This window comes from Asterias amurensis, chromosome 5 (genome assembly GCF_032118995.1).
Source record: "Asterias amurensis chromosome 5, ASM3211899v1".
NCBI classification, from domain to species: domain Eukaryota; kingdom Metazoa; phylum Echinodermata; class Asteroidea; order Forcipulatida; family Asteriidae; genus Asterias; species Asterias amurensis.
The window spans coordinates 23,965,598-23,985,987 of record NC_092652.1 but is presented as its reverse complement, the minus strand read 5'-3'; the positions used below and the strand labels follow the sequence as shown (position 1 = coordinate 23,985,987).

Sequence of the window (20,390 nt, the reverse complement as noted above, 5' to 3'; positions counted from 1 at the left end):
ACGCGCTGCAAGCCGTATGCTCGAGCCTTCAGGGCCCAATTTCATACAGCTGCTTAGCACACAAATTTGCTTAGCATGAAATTTCTTCCTTGATAAAAACAGGATTACCAACAAAATTTCCATTTGCTTGTTACAGGTATTCAGCTGTTGTTTACTTATCCTGAAAATCACATGGAAATTTGGTTGGTAATCCTGTTTTTATCAAGGCAAAATATTTGGTGCTAAGCAAATTTTGGTGCTTAGCAGCTCTATGAAATTGGGCTCAGGTTTCATGAATGCCACTCCAAATTTTCAAAAATATTATGCAAGGCATAATATTGAAAAACAATACGCCTAAGAAAACGTGAAGGGGCAATGCGGAACATTTAATAAGGGAATCAATGTGTGGTTAGGAGGTTTTAAACCAGTGGTTTAAACCCGCCGAGGCCTGTTTTTTGTGTGATTATAAAATGAATTTGTTCAATGAATCGATTGAATGTGAACTAACTGTCATTTTTGTTGTCATAGTTATTTTGAAGGTGGTGTTATAACATAACGTTTTCTGAAATATAACGTTTTTCAATTAAAGGGTACCTTCTGTAGGACACAAAACAAAATGTCCACAGATTCACGCGGTTTGAAAATAATGATGGTAGAAGGCTTCCCTTAAAATAGTACCCTAGGTGGTAGTCGAGCATTGATCTACTCCTCACTTGTGGCAATAATTTGCGGGTTTCTTCTGATTAAATTATAGAGCTATAATTATTACGGGTGTAAAGAATATTTTTATGACGAGTGGGCTCAAACAAATCTTACAAACAGATGGTACAATTTAAATATTTTATTTATTATTATTTATAATCCCTAGCCATCCCCCAAAAGTAAAAAAGTTGTGTTGTTGACAAAAATTATATTGTTTACATTACATCCTCATCCTACCCGGCCCGCAAGCACAATAAGTTTCTAGCGCCCTATTTTATTAGACAATATGTATCAAAAATAAAATGTATCAAAATGTAATTGTATCAAAATAACGCAAATTATTTCATGAACTTGGCCGACTTGGTTATTCAGTCAGTCATTGATTTTTGTGTGCAAAAAAAAAACAGTGACACGTCAGTTATGCTTAGGTCACGGTGTAAATGCAGACCCGGGTGGTGCTCTCTCTTTTTTGAGAGTGGAAACGTAAAATTCAGAATGGTGGATTATAACTTAAACTCACTGGAAATAGGTGTGAACTACGTGGTTCCTGACTAGGTTGCCATCATCGTGGTGCACTGGTTGTTCTGGCTGTGGATGTGGAGGGTTGTTCATGTGATCATCTTCAATGTCTGGAAGGCCTCGTTGCTTTGCAATGTTGTGCAGCACAGCACATGCAGCAATCACTCTGCACGTTCTTTCTGGGGACAGCCTTATTTCACCATGAAGGCAGTGAAAACGACGTTTCCACTGCCCAATCGTCCGTTCTACAAGACTTCGAGTTGTTCTACCAAAAAAACAAAAAGACGCAGCTTATGTCAACGTGTGAATATGAAATTTTGTGAAACATGAATTTATAATTAAAACAAAACTTTAAAAAGTATAGCGAAATGAAACAACTTACTTGTGTGCACCATTGTATCTTGCTTCTGCACGATTTCCTGCCTGGAGAAACGGTGTGAGGAGCCATGGTTTTGACGGGTAGCCAGTGTCGCCTAACAGGTAACTTTCTTCGTTGTTTTCCCCTCTCCCCGCCGGCCGGTGGCGCCCAAACACGTCCGCTAATCGGCTCTCTCGAAGCACTCTTGAGTCGTGGGTACTTCCCGGCCACTGGGCATTTATTTGCGTGAACACACACCTATTGTCCACAACAACTTGTACATTTATGGAGTGGTAATTTTTCCTGTTAACAAACTGCTCTTCGTGTTCTGAGGGTGCCAAGATTCGGACATGAGTTCCGTCGATGAGTCCAACTACGCCCGGAAATCCAGCGATGGTGAAAAATCCCCTGTTTATATTTTGTTCATCTGCAGCTGCTGGCCACCTTACAAATTCAGCAAGTTTTATAGCTAGACTTGATGACACAATGCTGACTATTCTGGATACGGATGACTGAGAAATTTTGATTGTGTCACCAATAGTTCTTTGAAATGTTCCACAGGCATAAAACTGCAATGCAATTATGACCTTGATTTCTGCAGGAATAGCGCAAGATCGTTCCGTTGGCGACTGAACTTGCTCTTTTAACAGCTCAGAAATAAATAAAATACCGTTTTCTATCGAATCTATACCGTCGGTAAAATCTGCTAAAGGATTACTCCTTTTCTCGAAATACTCGCTCTCTACGAAGAATTCTAGCCTCAAAATTATGGCGGTGCGCGACATGCAAAAAAGCGGCCATGACACCCTAGTGCCCCGCTTAAGTCAGCTCGGACCACACTTAGACTTAAGACGCGAAAGTAAGCGGGGCACTTAGCGTAAACGCTTTGTGAATACCACTTAGTCGGTGAGATTCGTCTAAGTTGGGAATTTAAGTGGGGTGCTTATTATTTTGTGACTTAAGTAGTTTCGTGAATACCGCCCCTGGGCCTAATGTCGAGAGCTAGCTGCTTAACGGTCGATTTTGTGCTTAACGGGCGCACCTAACAATTGTTCATTTCATAGCCTTTGTTAAGCAATGTTATTTGCTTAATAGGCCAAGAACAATTCAAGATGGGCAAAACCTCTTCGCCCAATGTCATTGCTCTAGTAACGACAAGGGAGACATCGAAATTCGCACCAGCCAGAACCATAAGGGCCTTGTCACACGTGGCAACTTTTACAGGCAGCTTGATTATGTATATTATGTACGTCGAATTTAACTGCGAATCTCCATAACAATGAAGGCCATGTGAAATGATGCGGGGTCAAAGGTAGTTATGTACGCAGACATTATAGTGTGGAGGAAGACTCGATTTTATTTCTACTCATGTGTTTAATTAATTAATTATTTGAAACGATGACTACATCAATACTACTTATTATACCATACTGTTTAAAGACACCGTCTTATCTCGAGTTAGGACGAGTAACTCTTCCTAACTTAGGATTAATATTAAGGTCTGCATGCTACAGTGCAGGGTTGGGACTCGTCTTTCTTTCTTACTTGGTGTATCTCAACATATGCATAAAATAACAAACCTGTGAACATTTGAGCTCGATTGGTCGTCAAGTTGCGAGATAATATTAAAAGAGAAAGAAACTCATGTGACACGAAGTTGTGTGTTTTCAGATTTCGGGACCTCAAAATCTAATTCCGAAGTCTCGAAATCAAATTCATGGATAATTACTTCTTTCTCGAAAACTATACGCCACTTCAGAGAGAGCTGTTTCTCACAATGTTTTATACTATCAACCTCTCCCCATTACTTGTTACCAAGAGAGGTTTTATGCTAATAAGTATTTTGAGTAATTATTAATAGTGTCCACTGCTTTTAAATGGGCATGGCAACAAGAAACTTGAAAACAAAACAAAAAACATGATTACAACAAGAACAGGAAAAACCACAAATTGGTCGCGAGAGTAAGCATAACTTTCTAGAGGAATGAAAAAACAAACAAATTTAGAGTCAGTGATGTTAACTAAAATAAGTTTCTCGAACCCAATGTCCCTCCCCTTCCATAAAACCTGTAGCTTCTGTTAACACGAACAAAAATACTGAGCAAAATCTTTAAAAATGTTAGTTTTTGTATACTACACCATACATAAACTGAAATGTAGAAGTTTGAAATCGGCCATCTGGGTCACGAGAAAAAAAAAATAGGGAGAACCCGATGACACATTTTGCAAGACATCGATTAAATGCAAAATAAAAAAATATATAAAAAAACGCTCACTGATCGATAAACTCCAAACGGGAAAAGTATTTTTACTTATTTCTATTCAAATAATATATGACATTTCAGACAGAAATATTTCAAGGGGTGTATTCTTCTACGTATCATCATCCTTAGACCGTGTAACTTTTACGTAAAACTGTGATCTTCACGACTTTTTCTTACCAATTTTGTAACGTTTCTTTAAACAAAGAATCGTTGAAATGTTCTTCACTATTTTGCACCTCCTCAAAAGAGTCATTGATACATTATTGTGTGCAGGTTGCTTCAACAAAGAATTAATAGTAATTATAACAATAACAGCTCTTATACAGCGCAATTCCATAATATAAATTTTCAACTACCAAACAACTGAGATTTATTAAACTATTAAATTATGAACTGTAAAGAGAAAAAAAAATGGTTGAATTTTCGTCCTGCGACGGTTTTTTATTTCATCCTGAAGCTCTCCCCTCTTGATCAAAATCACTTTAATTCATAAAGGGTGCACCCCACTAAGTAAGGAGAAAACAGCGTGTCGAGTGTATTAAACTTGTGTATAGGCTCTCAAATATTCCATAGACAGATTTTAGAGCCTCCCAAAAGGGTTTCAGTGTATACAAACTTTGCATATTGTGACCTGGGGGTTGTTAACATCCAAATTGAGGTATTTTGGATAACATAGGCCCTCAACAATTTGTCATTTGCTGAGAAGTGTAGGGACACTTTTCAAGATTGGTGCTTGTACGTTTGGAAAATTACACTGGTGTTGAGGTGTTTTGACTTTTGGCGGGAAAATAACCTCAGTAGGACTCCCCTTCTTATTGAGCATTAAGAATTGAGGATTAAATGAATAATTTTCTTCTTACTGTAAAAAGCTATGAGTCTTCTTAGTATTGTTTGTGTATTTTGTAATACTTAGATTTTGCAACGTGGAAATTAATATTTATTTAGCGTGTGAGTATCCTGTAGCCACAACAGCATCCGCGGCCTCGGCCATAAGTCTCGCATGAGTCTTCGTCCATAGAGGGCGGTATACAAATCAAACACGCGGTTCTTTGCTGCTGTCTTCGTAGGTTTCCGGCAACGGTTTGCCCTTGGTTTCTGGTAGCATCGTGACGCACACGCAGACTACCAGCGTAGACGCACCGAGTATAGTCATAGGAAGGAAGTACACGACTTCCTTCTGTAAAGTAACACAAGATGAAAGAAATGAGTTCTACCAGCAAGTCCAGAATATTACATTTTTCCCGTAGGAGATGTTTTTGGAGTTAGATAACCAACACAATGTCCTCATCAGCAGACTAGAAAATGTATGTTCATTATTTTAGCCAATACAAATAGGCCTACAGACTTGCACGAGGTCGTTGGTTCGAATCTCAGCCGAGTATAATGTTTACAGATCGGGGTATATGGGTAAAACAATTATTAGTCATTATCCCAGATTCAAATTAATTAATTAATTAATTAATTAGTTGATGTATCAGGGTTTGCCTTCGTTGTTGTTTTGCCAAGCACGCTGAAAAAATTCCGGGTCAACGATGACCCAGAACCGGGTCGCATTTTATCTTCCGTAGTGTAAAGTTGCCATCCTCAATCAATATTTCCTGAGAATTATTTATTAAGGATTCTCTTTTTGGCATCGATTAAAAAAAAAATCCCCGTTAAAGGCAGTGGACACTGTTGGTAAATAATCAATATAAATATAAGAATAAAGTTACTTGGTAATGAGTAAGAGCTGTTGATAGTATAATACATTGTGAGAAACGGCTCCCTCTGAAGTGATGTAGTTTTCAAAGAAAACAAATAATTTTCCAGGAATTTGATTTAGAGACTTCATTTTTTGTTATGTTTGACTATAGAAAGTAAAACAAATGGATAAAAACAATAACATAAAACATAAAAAATAACTTACCAAATACACAACAAATGGAGCAACTATGGCACCAACCCTCCCAATGGTGGCAGCGCTTCCAGTTCCTATATATCTTAGGGGGGAACAGAACAACGGGAAACACGAAATCACAACCTTACATTACTGAAATGACCAACCAACTTATTGACAAGTACATAATTAATATGACATCACGGCTGTATGGCTTCTGACTGGTTCCCATGAACAAAGATAGGGAGGTTTAGCTGCACATTTTGCGGCATATTTTTAGAAGATGGCGCTCAGTGTACATCATGACATTAAACTCATTCGTATCATCAAGTAGCACTTCCGTTTGTTACACTTTACGTCACACTAACTTTACGGACCGGAAACTCGAAATAGCAAAAGGAACCCATTAGCATGAACTTCGAGGCTAGAGGCTCTTTAACCCATGTCCATTATCACCTTTGACCTCCCAGATCATTTTACATGGACTTCATTACCCTAGAGATTCGCAGTCAAAACCGACGTACATAATTTATGTGTATATAAATAAAGCCAATGCCCGTCTTGCAGATAAAAACAGGGGACCAGACAATTATAGGAACCCACCTGAGCACGGTCGGAAAGACCTCCGCACCGACTAGTATGGTCAGCTCAAATGTAGCAGAACTGTAGAACTTTCCAACCATTGCAGAGGCGACAATCAGTGTTGTGAGATTGGTTCCACTTGCTTCAAAGAAGTAAAGGAAGAACAATTAAACTAGACAATAGGTGGATGCACGCAAAGCTGTTTTTTGTTTTATGCTTACCGGGTGGCCCCTACGTGATCCAGGTATTGAACCTGACCTGACCATGAATTTGAAGTTAACTCAAACAATAAGTTTATTCCTCCTTTTTTCACTGAGCGTAACTTTTCAGCAATAATCTTTCATTCGTGAAAGTTCAATATCCATTCATACGTTCTTTTGAAAAAAGGATATTTGTAAAGAAGATATATTGTTAATACTAAACTATTCTATAAGGTGCAATGGTATGGAACTAATCCCCGAGTGGAAACCCTAAACATTCGTAGGATTTACATTTATTGGTAATGCACAAATCAAACGGGCTTCACCCTTGGTCCACCACCCCCCGTGGAAATAAAAATCCAGAGGGCTTCACCCTTGGTCCACCACCGCCGTGGGAATCAAATAAAAAGGAAATGAACACAAACAGGAGAGCCTCTAGACAGGAACTGTGTTTTTCATTAGGCAATTCTTCTGTCTCCAGCTGTTTCTTTTTCCTTGTGCTCGTTGCTGTATTTTAAAATGTTTTTACCTAATTAATGTACATTGTAGTACTTTTTATCTACCCGAGAAATGAAATGCATATGAATAAATATAAATATCTATTCTTTGGTCATTTGGAGAGACACGCATATCACTAACCCCGTCATGACGCTTGTGTCCTTAAGCAAGACATAACCATTGCTTCGTCCTTCGGATGGGACTTAAAGCCGATGTGTTGTGTAATGCATAGGAAACCAGAGCACTTATCGAAAAAAAGAAGGGGTTCGCCCCGGTGTTCCTGGCTGGATTGACAGCATATTGCACCACAGCACCCTGTAAACCATTACGTGGTGCTGAGAATAAGGTTGCATTATTCAAACTCCTTTGGAAAAAGGCGCGTTATAGATACTGCTACTATTATTATTTACTACTTCCCGGGTCAGTCTGACCCAGAAGTGGGTCAAGTCCCCTGGGACCGGGGAATCCAGGTCAATTCTGATACGGGAGTTTTATTTTTAGAGTCCGGTACCTGTTTCAAACGGTAGAAACGCCACCAGAAAACAGGCTACACCACTGGCGAAGAAGAAAAACACTAAGGGTCTCTTGCGGCCAAACCTAAACAGAAACAGCCGTCAAGAATTAAATTAATTACCAGTAAACGGCCGTTGTACATTAGAGGCCGATATTTTGCCTGAGTGACCCGGAAAATGAGGTCAGAAATGTTTATAAAAATGACCGAGATTATATTAAAGGCACTAGACACTATGTTGAAAATACTTACTTACAATATTGATATCGAGAAACGGAGAGCTGTTGACAGTGTAAAACATTGTGAGAAACGGCTCCCTCTGAAGTTTTCTAGTTTTTAATAAAGATGTAATTTCTCACTTAAATAATCTGAAGCCTTTTATTATGCATCTGAAGCAAAAATTAATTTGTGCAACAACAATTTTTATTTTTATTTCAACTTCGATTACCAATTGAAGCCAAACTTTCAGTTTTATTTTACGCATATAGTTGGTATACAATAAGTGATCACACTGGTCTTTGACAATTACAAAGGTGTGGATTTCACAAAGAGTTAAGAACTCTTTGTGAAATCGACCCCAGTGCCATTCATGAGATTCTACTGATGGCCATAATTTGACCTACCTCCTCACGATGAAAAAGTCGATAAAGTAGACTGGTGTTTCTGCGAGCGCCATCAGGAAGAAATTTAGGTATTTATTTCCCGCCAACAAAGTGGAGTAAAATAACAGCGCGTAATACACTGCGTCCATCACAAACCTTTGTAGATAAACGTAGTTAGAAGGATGTTTGGAATTAGTCAATTACAAATATTATTTATCTTAATATTGATATGACAAAAATCTATCACGTCAAATTCAAAATGGCTGCCATGACGTCAGTTTTTTATCAAGCATGCAGTACCCGCTGTTTTTCTCGACATTGTGCTGATTTTTATACTGTTGTAGATTTTTGTAATGCGTTTTTGAACATCTTATGGTGAAATGCGCACAATAAAATAATGCGGTATTGTTATTAAATACTTTATCAAACCGCTGAAAGTTTCTTAATCTATGCACCCTTTTCGATGGTTTTAGGAATGATTTTGAATGGCTCAGTGACCAGGGGTATAGGGTTGGGGGCGCTTTGAGACGCACCGCGATATAAAAACCGATCATACAATTAATTTAACTTGAATTCATGACGTACCAACACAAGAAGATGATAAGTGTATTCTTCATGAGAACTCTAGTCCGGAACAGATCGAGAACATTGTACTTCTTGAAGGGCGCCCTCTTTTCGTCCAATGATTTAGCCATAGCCTCGACCTCTTCCCCAGAGTCGCTCAAGTTGCTCTCACTGTCATGGTTGATGTTCTTTTGTGGCTTTCTGGTGAGTTGGAATCCCGGTGGGTAGTGAATGTTCTTGGATTTAGCGATCCTCTCTAGGATGGCCCCAGCCTCCTGGAGACGGTCTTTTTGGACGAGCCATCTTAGAGATTCATACGAATACCTGTGGTGAAAATTGACCAAGTTTAGCAAATAAACCTCTGTTTTATTAGTAAAGTTTGTGTAAGCTGGTAAGGATGCGGGTTATGGTTTAGGGTTGTGGAATTTAAGTTCAGGGGGTCAAAATAATCTGGAGCTCTTAGGTCAGGTTCCACAATGATCTTTGACTCTCAGGTCAGAAGGTCACAATGATCTAAAACTCTCAGGTCGGGGTCACAGTGCTTTTAGACGCGGGTCAGGTGTCGCAATGATCTAAGACCCAAGGTCAGGGGTCAGCAATGATCTGACTCTAATTAATTTAAAGCTCACCATAGGAGAGGACCGAATGGAAGAATGCCCAGAGAAATTATCAACTGCAAATGTCTCCAGTTCGGGATAAGAAAGGCAAACATGGCGATCAGGAGGATACCGACGGCCCAGAAATTCTGCGCCAAAACATGGCCCAGCAGTCTCTTCTCGGTGGTGAACATCTCGATCATGCGCACGTAACACCCGATCAAACAGCCCTGTGATACAATATCAAAAGACTTTAACAGCGAAAAGTTCAATGTAGTTTTTGGAATCCAGTTCACCTTATTTTATTGCATGAATAAGTAACCAGCTTCCTGTTCATAGTGTTATAAAACGTTTAGTTGTGTAGTTTTCGGAATTCAGTTCATTGTATCTTAATGCGTGAATAAGTAACCAGCTCCCGGTTCATAGTTTTATGTAGGAATTAGTGGCCCCCTTCTTTCGTCATACCCGGGTAATTTAACAGTTCAGTTCAAGTTTTCCTAATCCTGTTTTACGTATACGTTTTCAGGAAGAGGGAATCAGGAAACGGGAAGACTTTACTGTCTATATCAAACCCCAATTTTTATTCTTTTTAGTTATTCATTATTCACTAAGGGGCCAAAAGTTTTGTAAAGTATCTAAAATTACTGCCGTGTATTCATATCGAGATAAAAACCAAGACAGAACCTTAAGATGGCTAGGAGGTAAACGTTCCAGGTGAAAATGACCATGGATATCATTTACCTATTCATGAGCCCTATACAGACATCAATGTCTATACCATTTTACTTATTCATTATTCATACTAATTATTCATAATCTATGAGGTCAAAGCTATTTGTGGCCGTTTTCATACCGGTAGAACAAAACCGAGACAGAACCTCAATACAGCCATGAGATAAACGTTCCAGGTGAAACTGATGACGGTTCCGAACAGAGCGATAAAAGCCGTTGAAACCATCGCAACCAGACGCCGTCCGAACGTGTCTCCCGCCTGTCCCATGACGACAGAGCCGAGGGCTACCCCTACGAACTGCAGAGACATTAGGAGGCTGGCTAGAACACTGCTGTCGCAGACTAGATTGAGCTGGAGAGAGAAGACAATAGGTTGTAAAAGTAAAAGTAAAAGTAAGATTAATTCTGTGGATGTACAGATTTTTTTCCGATTTTTGGCAGGAGTTTCTGTCCCCCCTTATTATTGCAGTGTATATGTACACACTTCTTCTGATAGCGCCCTTTTTTTAATCATTCTCCTCCAGCCCATGTTCATTTCCCATAATGGGTGCATTCGATTAGCTTCCCTGGGTCGACCCCGATGTGGCGTATTCTATTTTTTTCCAGGACGAACGTGGGCACACAATTACCCCTCGTTCGTCCTGGAAAAGTCGCCTATTTTGTTTTCTAGTACGAACGTGTGCAGATGGTTACCCACGCTCCACCTGAAAAAACAAACAGACTCATCATCACGTGAGCCTTCTCGTCGTGACGTCAGTGCACCTCTCGGGTCAGCCCCAAGTGACCCTATCCACAAGCGGGGCTCTTGGGGCTGGCCCGAGGATCACTGACGTCACCACGGGAAGGCTCACGTGATGATGTGTTTGGTTTGGTTTTCCAGGTTCGAGGAAGAACGTGGGGTCTTTATCATATAAAATAGTCGCAGACAGTGTTCATGTTTTGTTTAATCAATCATATAAAAAAACCTGCAAAGATTTGAGCTTTATCCATTGTGTAATAGTCAGGAGAAAATAATTGAAAAACCATGTACAATTTTCAGCATACTACTTGTAATTTTGTTAAAGAACCATAGTAAAGTGTTTCTGAATGAACGCTACCTACATCTGTAACAGAACTCGTTTCGCCGTGTTCAGCCATGTATTTCCAGCCGTTCTGACATTTCATTATGTCATCCGTCAATGTACCGTTTGAGACTCCGTACACGTTACACCCATCACGTACGTAGCCGCCATCTTTGTAGATCAAAGGCGTCGTCTGATTGGCTGTGAAGCCTGGCGGTGGATTACAGTAGAAGTCTATTGATTGGTCGATTGTGAATGGCATCGATGTCAATTGCATGGCGGATATGGAAAATGCCAGGCCATTTGCAAGGAAAACAATCGCTTGAAGCCATCCAAAGTTCCCCACAATGCCTAAACCGGTATCCACATCCATTATCTGCAATTTAAACCTTTCTTGTTTAGAATTGATGTTACATAATCTTCAAACCTTAGGGTTTATGTACTTTTTGTAAGGACATAAAATCACAATGTCCACAGATTTACATTAAACCACAGTTTGAAGATAGTTATAATAGAAAGAAAGCTTCCCTACACAAATTACCTGCTGAGGTGCTGTAGTTTTTGAGAATTGAGTAAAACAATAATTTTCGTCTCAGCTCAGTGATCATGAGACGAAAATTATTTTAGCATGTACAAACGTACTTCCATGACATTGTTTTACTCTTTTTTTTTAACTACAGCACCCCAGCAACTAACACTTTAAGGTACGCTTTCTACGATCGTTATCTTCAAACGGTGTAAGTTTAATGTAAATCTTTGAACATTGTGTTTTGTGTTACAAAAAGTACCCAAATCCTTTCAAAGTAACACTCTTTTTTAAGGGTGTGCAGTCGGTAATTTTGCTCCTCAAATTCAATAATGGCCATATAAAAGCATAATTGGTAAAGAGCACACGGGGAGCTGTTTATATTTTTAAATCATTGTAAGGAACGGCCCCTTGAAGTAATGCAGTTTAGAGAGGGACTTATTTCCAACTTAAACATTTGAATCTGAGAAGGGCGTCACGAAGCCTTTCTCAGGTATTTGTCTGAAAACACACAATTCTATAAACAAAGGTGTTTTTCTTTCATCGCTTTCTTGCAATTTTGATCACCAATTTAGCCCACATTTTCATGGGTTTATATTAATTTATTATGCTGGGATACACCAAGTTGGGATACTGCATGCCTATAACTGGACACTTTTGGTAATTGTCATAGACCAGTCTTCTCGCTTGGTGTATCTCAACATGTGCATAAAATAACAAACCTGTGAAAACTACGAAGTTGTGTGCTTTCAGATCAGATGCTTGAATTCAAGACCTCGAAATCTAATTCTGAGGTCTCGAAATCAAATTCGTGGAAAATTACGTCTTTCTCGAAAAGTATGTTACCTTAGAGGGAGCCGTTTCTCACAATGTTTTATACTAACAACAGCTCCCCATTACTCGTTACCAAGTTAGGTTTTATGGCAAAAATTATTCTGAGTAATTTCCAATAGTGTCCACTGCCTTTAAACCTTGTCTTTTCAACAAAACACATGTATGGAGTCAATAACCAGCCCTTGCACATGACGTCATATGGAGAGGACGCCCTCTGTTTGTTCACTGGCCTACCCGTTTCCTTAAAAGATGGCGGCGCTATGACGTTCATTTAACCCTCCCTGAGACAGTGCAACTGTATTTCACTGCACTTATTTGCATTTTTATGCATAACTTTACTAATAATTATTTTTAAACATCAGGTTTCCGTGTAACCCAACTTCATACCTGCATAAAACAGACTGCCAAAGTTGAATGGCACATGCTAACCCAGTGAGGGCTGTCCCATTGCTTTGTATGGTACAGCCCTGACCACCACATGTGGAATCAATCACTAAGAGCAAATGCTACTGCATTGGACGATGATTGGACTTTTTCGTGGTGTGGTTTGGAAGGAAATTTCAATGCTATTTTAGCAAAACCTTTAGAGTGTCCGTGGCTGTTTATAGCAATGGTTTACTCCACCCAACCCCTGCTGAATTGTACCTTTTTGGTTTTTATTAGCGTGCACAAATCTTTAATCTGAAGACAGACATGATTGTTCTGTTTTTTCTTCCCCCAAAAAATAAAAAAAAGGGCAAAAGATGTTTAATCCGAGATTATTAGCAAATGTTTTTTTAAATAATTTTTTGTTGTTGCCAACTTATACCTACACTCTAAATTACAGAGATTTAAACTTAAATCTTTTATAGGATTAAAATAAAAATAAATCCTAAAGATTTATTTTCAGTTCAAATCGATTTAATAAATCACCAATTATCCGCAGAGTCTATTTTGTTTTTCAATCCTCCGAACGATTAAAAAAGGACGCCAACTTTATGGACAGTGGACCAATCAGCGTGACGCGATTTCGTGACGTATTGCACGAACGTACAACCATTGATCTCCATTATACTGACTGGATAGGACATTGCGCTATGCTGCGTGCATAAACACGCGGCCCAACAATGGCGGAGCAATTCCTTCAAACGGGTAAATTATTAAAAATGTGCACTTGGTCGGGTTTGAGTCTGTCAGTTGAAGTTGTAAATTGAGAATAGAAATGGGGGAAAACATGACGATCGATAGTTTGAAGTATGAAAAAGTTTCTGATTGAAATGCAATAAAGCAAACTAACTTTACATTTGTTTCTATCAAATGCCCTATTAGTATTATGATAATGATATTTAAATTTCTAAACAAACACTCGGGATTCAGGTACATGTTTTTTTTTATTCTTTCAGTTCATTGAGAAAATGGCAATAAACCATATAAAGACAAAACAAGAGTCGCTCCTACAATAAACAATTCGAGTAGGCACTAGAGTGAGAACTACATACTCGCTAAAATCGAGGGAAAAGAACAAGAAAGATTAAAACAAAATACAATGTGATAATTGAGAGTTGACTCCATTAACAAATTTAAACTTTTTATTGTTAAGCTTTTATTCATCATGTTAATTGAAAAACAATCCCAACAGCAAAACTTCCATAACCGTTTTACTGTTCCGCCAGAAATAAATATTTTTTATTTTGGTCACAAATAACGAAGTCGGCTATTTCCGAGATGACTGATCCTCTCAACGAACTTGTATCGTCTGTACATAATTCGCATAATACTTGTCGCTTTCCCGAACCTTTTAATTGTTGATGCTATGACAAACATCTGTTGAAATCCGGGCTTCCCGTCCTCGTCGATTCCAGAGAACCATCTGTAACGGAGCGAAAACAAAAATAGTATTGCTCGGTAAAAATAACAAATACTTGGCCTATAATAGTTATTTTTATGAAAGGTAGTTTAAATTTCCGGCTTATATTTGTAACGTTAGATATAATAATAATAATATGAATCGCTAAAAAAATGCAAAGGCCTACCTACTTATGGAAAGACAATCCCTTTGCCGACTCAGTTTTCCCTCCTCCTGTGATTGACAGCCGCGCACGACTTCACCATCAGCATTTTTAGTTTGTTTGATCCGATTCCAATTGTATTAATCCCAAAATGACAATTAAAAGGACGAAAACTTCTCTCTGCTTGCAGCAACTCCGTTTAAAAGTGTACAACGCATTTCGTGTGACGAACGGTCTTCACCCGTTTGAAAAAATACGCGCGTGGCCTGCGTTTGGACGCGATGTCCTATCCAGTCAGTATAATGGAGATCAATGCGTACAACTCAAAACTTTGTCGGCAGCCATTAAAATAAACCGACTGTGTGTGTATGTGCGCTGCATGCTAAACGCGCACGTTCAATTACAAATGTAAACGTACATGAACGATGATCAGTCATTCATAGTCACACAAGTTTCTTCGGTCAGAACAGTCGGCAGTAAGGAGGCAAAACTTCAATATTATTTCATGAGGTAGGTGAATCCAATCTTATGTAGGACGTAGTATATCGGATAGGATATGGATAGGTTTTTGCAATGATTGTTTACACGACGATCATGACCTGTGGTAAAAATTATATCTCGACGAAATTATGTTAATGTTATACATTGTATACAACGTTCACGTATATTTTGGCGTTGTATTAAAGTCAGTGTGAACATCGTTGTTTTAACTAAATAAACCAAACATTAACCATTCCATGGAGAAACGTTATCATGTCCATGGCCATGACCACACTCCGCATAGACAGATACAACGAACTTGAAGAGGAAAAGAGTGAATTTAAGACCGATTTTCACTCAGTTTCCCCCACCAAGTTCATTTTTTCCCAGCGACGACGGCGGACCAGATTTCAGCTCCCCGTTGCATATACTCTCTCTACAGTTCACGAACGGAAGTGTTTTAAATTACTGTTTGGTGTTGCTTTTGTTGGTCACCCAACATGATAATTAATATATGTAGATAGGGCAATATTTTACAATAGAAACGTGTCTAATTTAGACTCTGTGCTCTAAAAATAAAGAAAGAACGATTTCGATAGGCTAGCAAATTTAAATTAGTTAGAGAATCATGTTTCTTTTTAATACCATATCTTGAGTGAACCCATAGTGGTATTGTTTTGCAGAATAAATAATTTAAGAAAATGTAGTCTTAAATCCTGGAAAATATAATGCACAGATTTTTTGCGAGTCGAAAAAAACAAAACATGACACAATTTTGTTGGACCAAATTGTCTCTAGTAAAAGCTTTGTTTGAAGTTCCATAGGCTACTACTAAAACTCTTTATAATAATGTGAGGTTTTCTTAATTTTTATCGTCTGAATGTTTCCATTTTTCAGGTGACCTGTCTTCCTTCTGGTCGCTGTTTACAGTTTTCTTCATTCAGGCAAAGTCAAGAGATTTCAATTGTATCTGATGCAAATTCCAACATAAGTAATAGTCAGATCAAGCTGGTAAGCACGTCTTGTGTTTTTTCGTTGATATATTATTCCCATGTAATACAATTAAGATACAATTAAAATTTTGCATTTGTTGGCATGGTTGCTAAGGAAAGTAATACTTTTTACGATATGGTGGGAGATATAATTTAATACAAAACTGTTTTTAAAAACGAGTGGTTTGTTTGCATATGGCCACCTGAGCCCTATTGCAAGAGCCTCAATAACATAAACTAGAAAATAGAGACTGACATGTTTTTTATATTCAACGATTGTGTGCTGGTCAACAGAAAAACGACCGTAAATTACAGTGACATATACTTTACATTTAGTTAATGCTACCATTTTCCATGGTAATGATGTGGAGGGTTTGTTATACAAACAGTCGTCTGGATGTTTTCATGTTTCAATCTGTAAAGATTTGAAAAAATAAATCCACTGGGATTGATTAAATTAATCCTCCAAAGACTAATTGTTTTAATCTTTGAAAGATTAATTTTAAATCCACGCTGATTGGTCCCTAACGACAATCCTTGAAAGATCTAAAATTTAATCCTGTGGATTTAAATTTAAATCCTTGTAATTTAGAGTGTAGACCCTCTGTTGGGCGTAAAAATATTGGAAATAGCTACCCCTGTCTCATGCAGGAGTTTTTTGTCAAACGCATGGAAGGGTTGAAGTCGTTGACAACACTATTGTTTGAAAACAGAAAGAGGTACACATTCGGGATGTCTGTTTGTTCTACATGTTGTTTTAGCTCTTCACATTGTGTGTGTTGTGTGAGTATATACACCGGACACATTGGTAAATTGTCAAAGTCAAGGTTTCTCACGTTAATGTGCATCTCTCTTTTTTGAAAACTACGTTACTTCAGAGGGAGCCGTTTCTCACAATGTTTAAAGGCAGTGGTCACTATTGGTAATTACTCAAAATAGTTATTAGTAAGCATAAAACCTTACTTGGTGACGAGTAATGGGGAGAGATTGATGGTATAAAACATAGTTAGGGAAAGTGTGATCATAAATACATGCAGGATTTGAAACCTTGCATGGTGGAAATACGATATGGAAAGGTTTGCAGTAACACCATGTAATGGCTATCTCTAAATTAGTTTGGGTGGTTCTGCAAAATCGATCAGTGTGCTCCGAGTGATCGTCTTCTGGAGTAACACGGTGTTACCACAAACCTTTGGTTCTGAAAAAAATCCGTGGTTTACGACTCAACGTTCCCGATCCACAGTATGCTGTGATCGTCTTCAGCGGACATTTTGTTGAATTGGTGTAAGCCTGTATGTTGTTGATCCCCACATGTGCCCCCATCATGTTTAAACAAAAAATGCCCACCTAGACACCCGTGTACTGAGTGTATGGGACTTTACACAAAACTGTCCAAAACCCTACCTTGATTATCAGGAATCCGAAATTCACCAGAATTCAGATATTGAAGTTGCTTCTTGGTGTTGATGATCAAATTACTTTCGCAGTCCGAACATAATCACGTCCAATTTGGCCTGTGTGCCACGAACTAATAAGGGAATCAATGTGTGGTGAAGAGGTTTTCAACTAGTGGTTTAACCCCAACGAGGCCTGGATCTTGATAATTTACCGAGACGAAGTCGAGGTAAATGGACCCTTCCCATGAAATATGCTAATTACATTCACGCATGCGTACAGAGCCTGTTGGTTGGCAAACACCATAGAGTTGTGCACAAAGCAGACGCGTGTGCGCCAGGCACCCATTAGCCGTGTACAAAACAGCGCGATTTTCCCTCGTTTTGCCAACCAAAACGTTAGTGCGCACGCGCTATGTGCAATTTACATATTTCATGGGAAGGGTCTATTATAAAGAACCAGGCCTCGGCGGGTTTAAACCACTAGTTGAAAACCGATTCAACACACTTTAATTCCCTTTCATAAATACCTTTTTGGTCAAAAACATCATCACTTTTTGGTAAAAAAGTAAAATAAATGCAAAAATCATAATTGTTAAATGATTTTATTTAAACACAACACCCCTCCAGCTATGACATGGTAAAGCCCTCCGCCGCCCTCGGGTAAACAGTTCCTTATGAGGGAATGCTGTGCGCGTCGCGCGTATCGCGTGATGTGGCACACTGTTTCAGCCGTTGCTCTCAACCAAAAGGAATGAAGAAACTGTCTTATAAGAACAGGGCCCAATTTCATAGCTCTGCTTAACGGTAAGCAATTTTTTTTGCTTACTATAGCAGAAAAATTTGCTTAAGCGTAGACGTATTTCACCAGCAGTTGCCAACTTAAGCACGTAAACAAACTGCGCGCGCAACATTTTAGATCGTCTGCTTAAGCGAAAATTTGACAAAAAAATGGCGGGCGAAATAAATCAGAAAGTGGCGCAGGCCGGGGCAAAACCTAAATCGCCCCCTTTCTCCGCCGAAATGGACCTGGCGCTAGCGACTTCTTATATTGAGGAGAAGGCGGTCATCGAGGGCCCCCTGAAAGGATCTAACTTGACGTCCCAGCACAAACAATCAAGCTGGGAACGAGTGAGGGGGTGTGTGAATGTGTGATTGCATAAACTATAACGAACGAAAGTATTACATAAAAAGATTCAATGCTACGGTCTCATGTTGTAAAGATATAGTTTTTGTTTAAGTTCTAGGCCAACATACGATGTTTTAACAGTCTAAACTGGGTTGGTAATTTGTTTGTTCGTTGGTGATGATTTCTGGCGTCATAAGCCATGACATAATGCTGGCAATCACGTCATGATTGCCAGCATTATGTTAAAAAGTCGCCACCTGACAATGTCGCCCCCAAACAATGTCGCCCCCCTAGCAAAGTCGCTCCCTGACAATGTCGCCCCAGCCAATGTCGCCCCTAGCAAAGTCGCCCCCAGAAAATAATTAAGGGTTAGGGTTAGGGTTAGGGTTAGGGTTAGGGTTAGGGTTAGGGTTAGGGTTTAGGGTTAGGGTTAGGGTTAGGGTTAGGGTTAGGGTTTAGGGTTAGGGTTAGGGTTAGGGTTAGGGTTAGATCTTCCACAAGCACTTTACTTCAGATGGAAATTTTTCTGAAAATAATTTAACGATATTTTGTTACCATAATTATTGTAGCCTTAATTATTTTCCGAACAACATCTGGGGCCACTTTGCTAGGGGGCGACATTGGCTGGGGCGACATTGTCAGGTGGCGACTTTGCTAGGGGCGACATTGTTTGGGGGCGAGATTGCCAGGGGGCGACTTTGTTTCAACCCGGGGCGAGCCGGGTAGGGGGCGACTTTGCAGGGGGCGACTTTGTTGGTGGCGAGCTTGTCATGTGGCGAGATGACCAGCATTCGTTATAGTCATCACGGACGTATAAAACTTTAGTTGTTTTGCTCGTCCATCCAATGCCGTCAACATTTACTGCGTCACATTACTGCAACATACTGTGAATCACTACAACCGTTATGAATATTTGACAAACACAAGAAATAGCTAATGTGCTGTTACTTAACTGCTGAATCAATAAACATTCAAATATTTGTTTGATGTTTGTATATGTAGTGTTGCTGGAGGGAACAACAAAACAGCAGCTCAGTGTAAGGATCGGTACAGAAATTTGGTCCAAGCAAGTAAGTACATCCTGGCTGCCAATTATACCAATATCATTGAAGACAGAATGCACCCATGAATACAAAACATTTATTTCCCTATTGCAAAAATGTACAGAACAACTAGGTCTAATAAAAATATTTATCTTCAAGTACGTGCTAATTCTCCAATCAGATTCGCAGAATTGAGCGGTGATAAAAACCATTGATCTCCATTATACTGACAGTATGAATGGAGATCAATGATAAAGACCTATATTGCATGGATGGCTAATATAGCTTGGCTATGTGAGTCCTATGTCACGCGCCAATTGCTACAAGATAAATATGTTATCACACGCGCCAGAACCATACAGGCCTTGTCACACGTGGCAACTTTTACAGGCAGCTTGATTTCGTCGAATTTAACTGCGAATCTCCGTAACCATGAAGGCCACGTGAAAAGATGCGGGGTCAAAGGTAATTATGTACGCATACATTTTAGTGTGGAGGAAGACTCTCGTTTTTATTTCTACTCATGTGTCTAAAGGAACACGTTGCCTTGGATCGCTCGAGCTGGTCTTTGAAAAGCGTTTGTAACCGTTTGTTATAAAATGCATATGATTATAAAGATATTTTAAAAGTAGAATATAATGATCCACAAAAGTATCACTCGAAATTGCGTGGTTTTCCTTTTACCTCGTCGACTAACACGGTCGGCCTTTTAAATGACCGACCGTGTTAGTTCGCAAAGTAAAAGGAAAACTACGCAATTTCGAGGTACATTTGTGTGGATCATTGTATTCTACTTTTAAATCATCTTTCTAACCATATGCATTTTTTAACAAACGGTTACAAACGCTTTTCAAAGACCAACTTGACCGATCCAAGGCAACGTGTTCCTTTAATTTATTTGAAACGATGACTACGTCAACACTACTACTAAACCATACTGTTTAAAGACACTGGACACTA

The 20,390-nt window shown here is 39.1% G+C and overlaps 1 protein-coding gene across 1 annotated transcript; it reads right to left on the bottom strand.

Moving 5' to 3' along the window:
* Window positions 1–3,342: 3,342 nt before the first annotated feature.
* LOC139937364 (organic cation transporter protein-like) lies at window positions 3,343–17,452 on the bottom strand. The gene is made up of 10 exons (XM_071932476.1): window positions 17,269–17,452; window positions 11,085–11,420; window positions 10,105–10,335; window positions 9,285–9,481; window positions 8,677–8,979; window positions 8,113–8,247; window positions 7,490–7,575; window positions 6,302–6,422; window positions 5,729–5,801; window positions 3,343–4,999 (listed from the first exon to the last, which is right to left on the bottom strand). Exons 2-10 carry the CDS (start codon window positions 11,415–11,417, stop codon window positions 4,856–4,858), a joined length of 1,623 nt encoding a protein of 540 aa, XP_071788577.1. The 5' UTR covers window positions 11,418–11,420; window positions 17,269–17,452; the 3' UTR covers window positions 3,343–4,855.
* Between the last annotated feature and the right edge of the window lie 2,938 nt (window positions 17,453–20,390).

Coding starts and splice junctions, on each gene's coding strand:
- LOC139937364 (XM_071932476.1), bottom strand. CDS start 11,417: ATGGATGTGGATACCGGTTTAGGCATTGTGGGGAACTTTGGATGGCTT. Junction 10,336..11,084: donor AAACGAGTTCTGTTACAGAT/GTAGGTAGCGTT, acceptor TTCTCTCTCCAG/CTCAATCTAGTCTGCGACAG. Junction 5,802..6,301: donor GTCTTTCCGACCGTGCTCAG/GTGGGTTCCTAT, acceptor TTCCCCCCTAAG/ATATATAGGAACTGGAAGCG.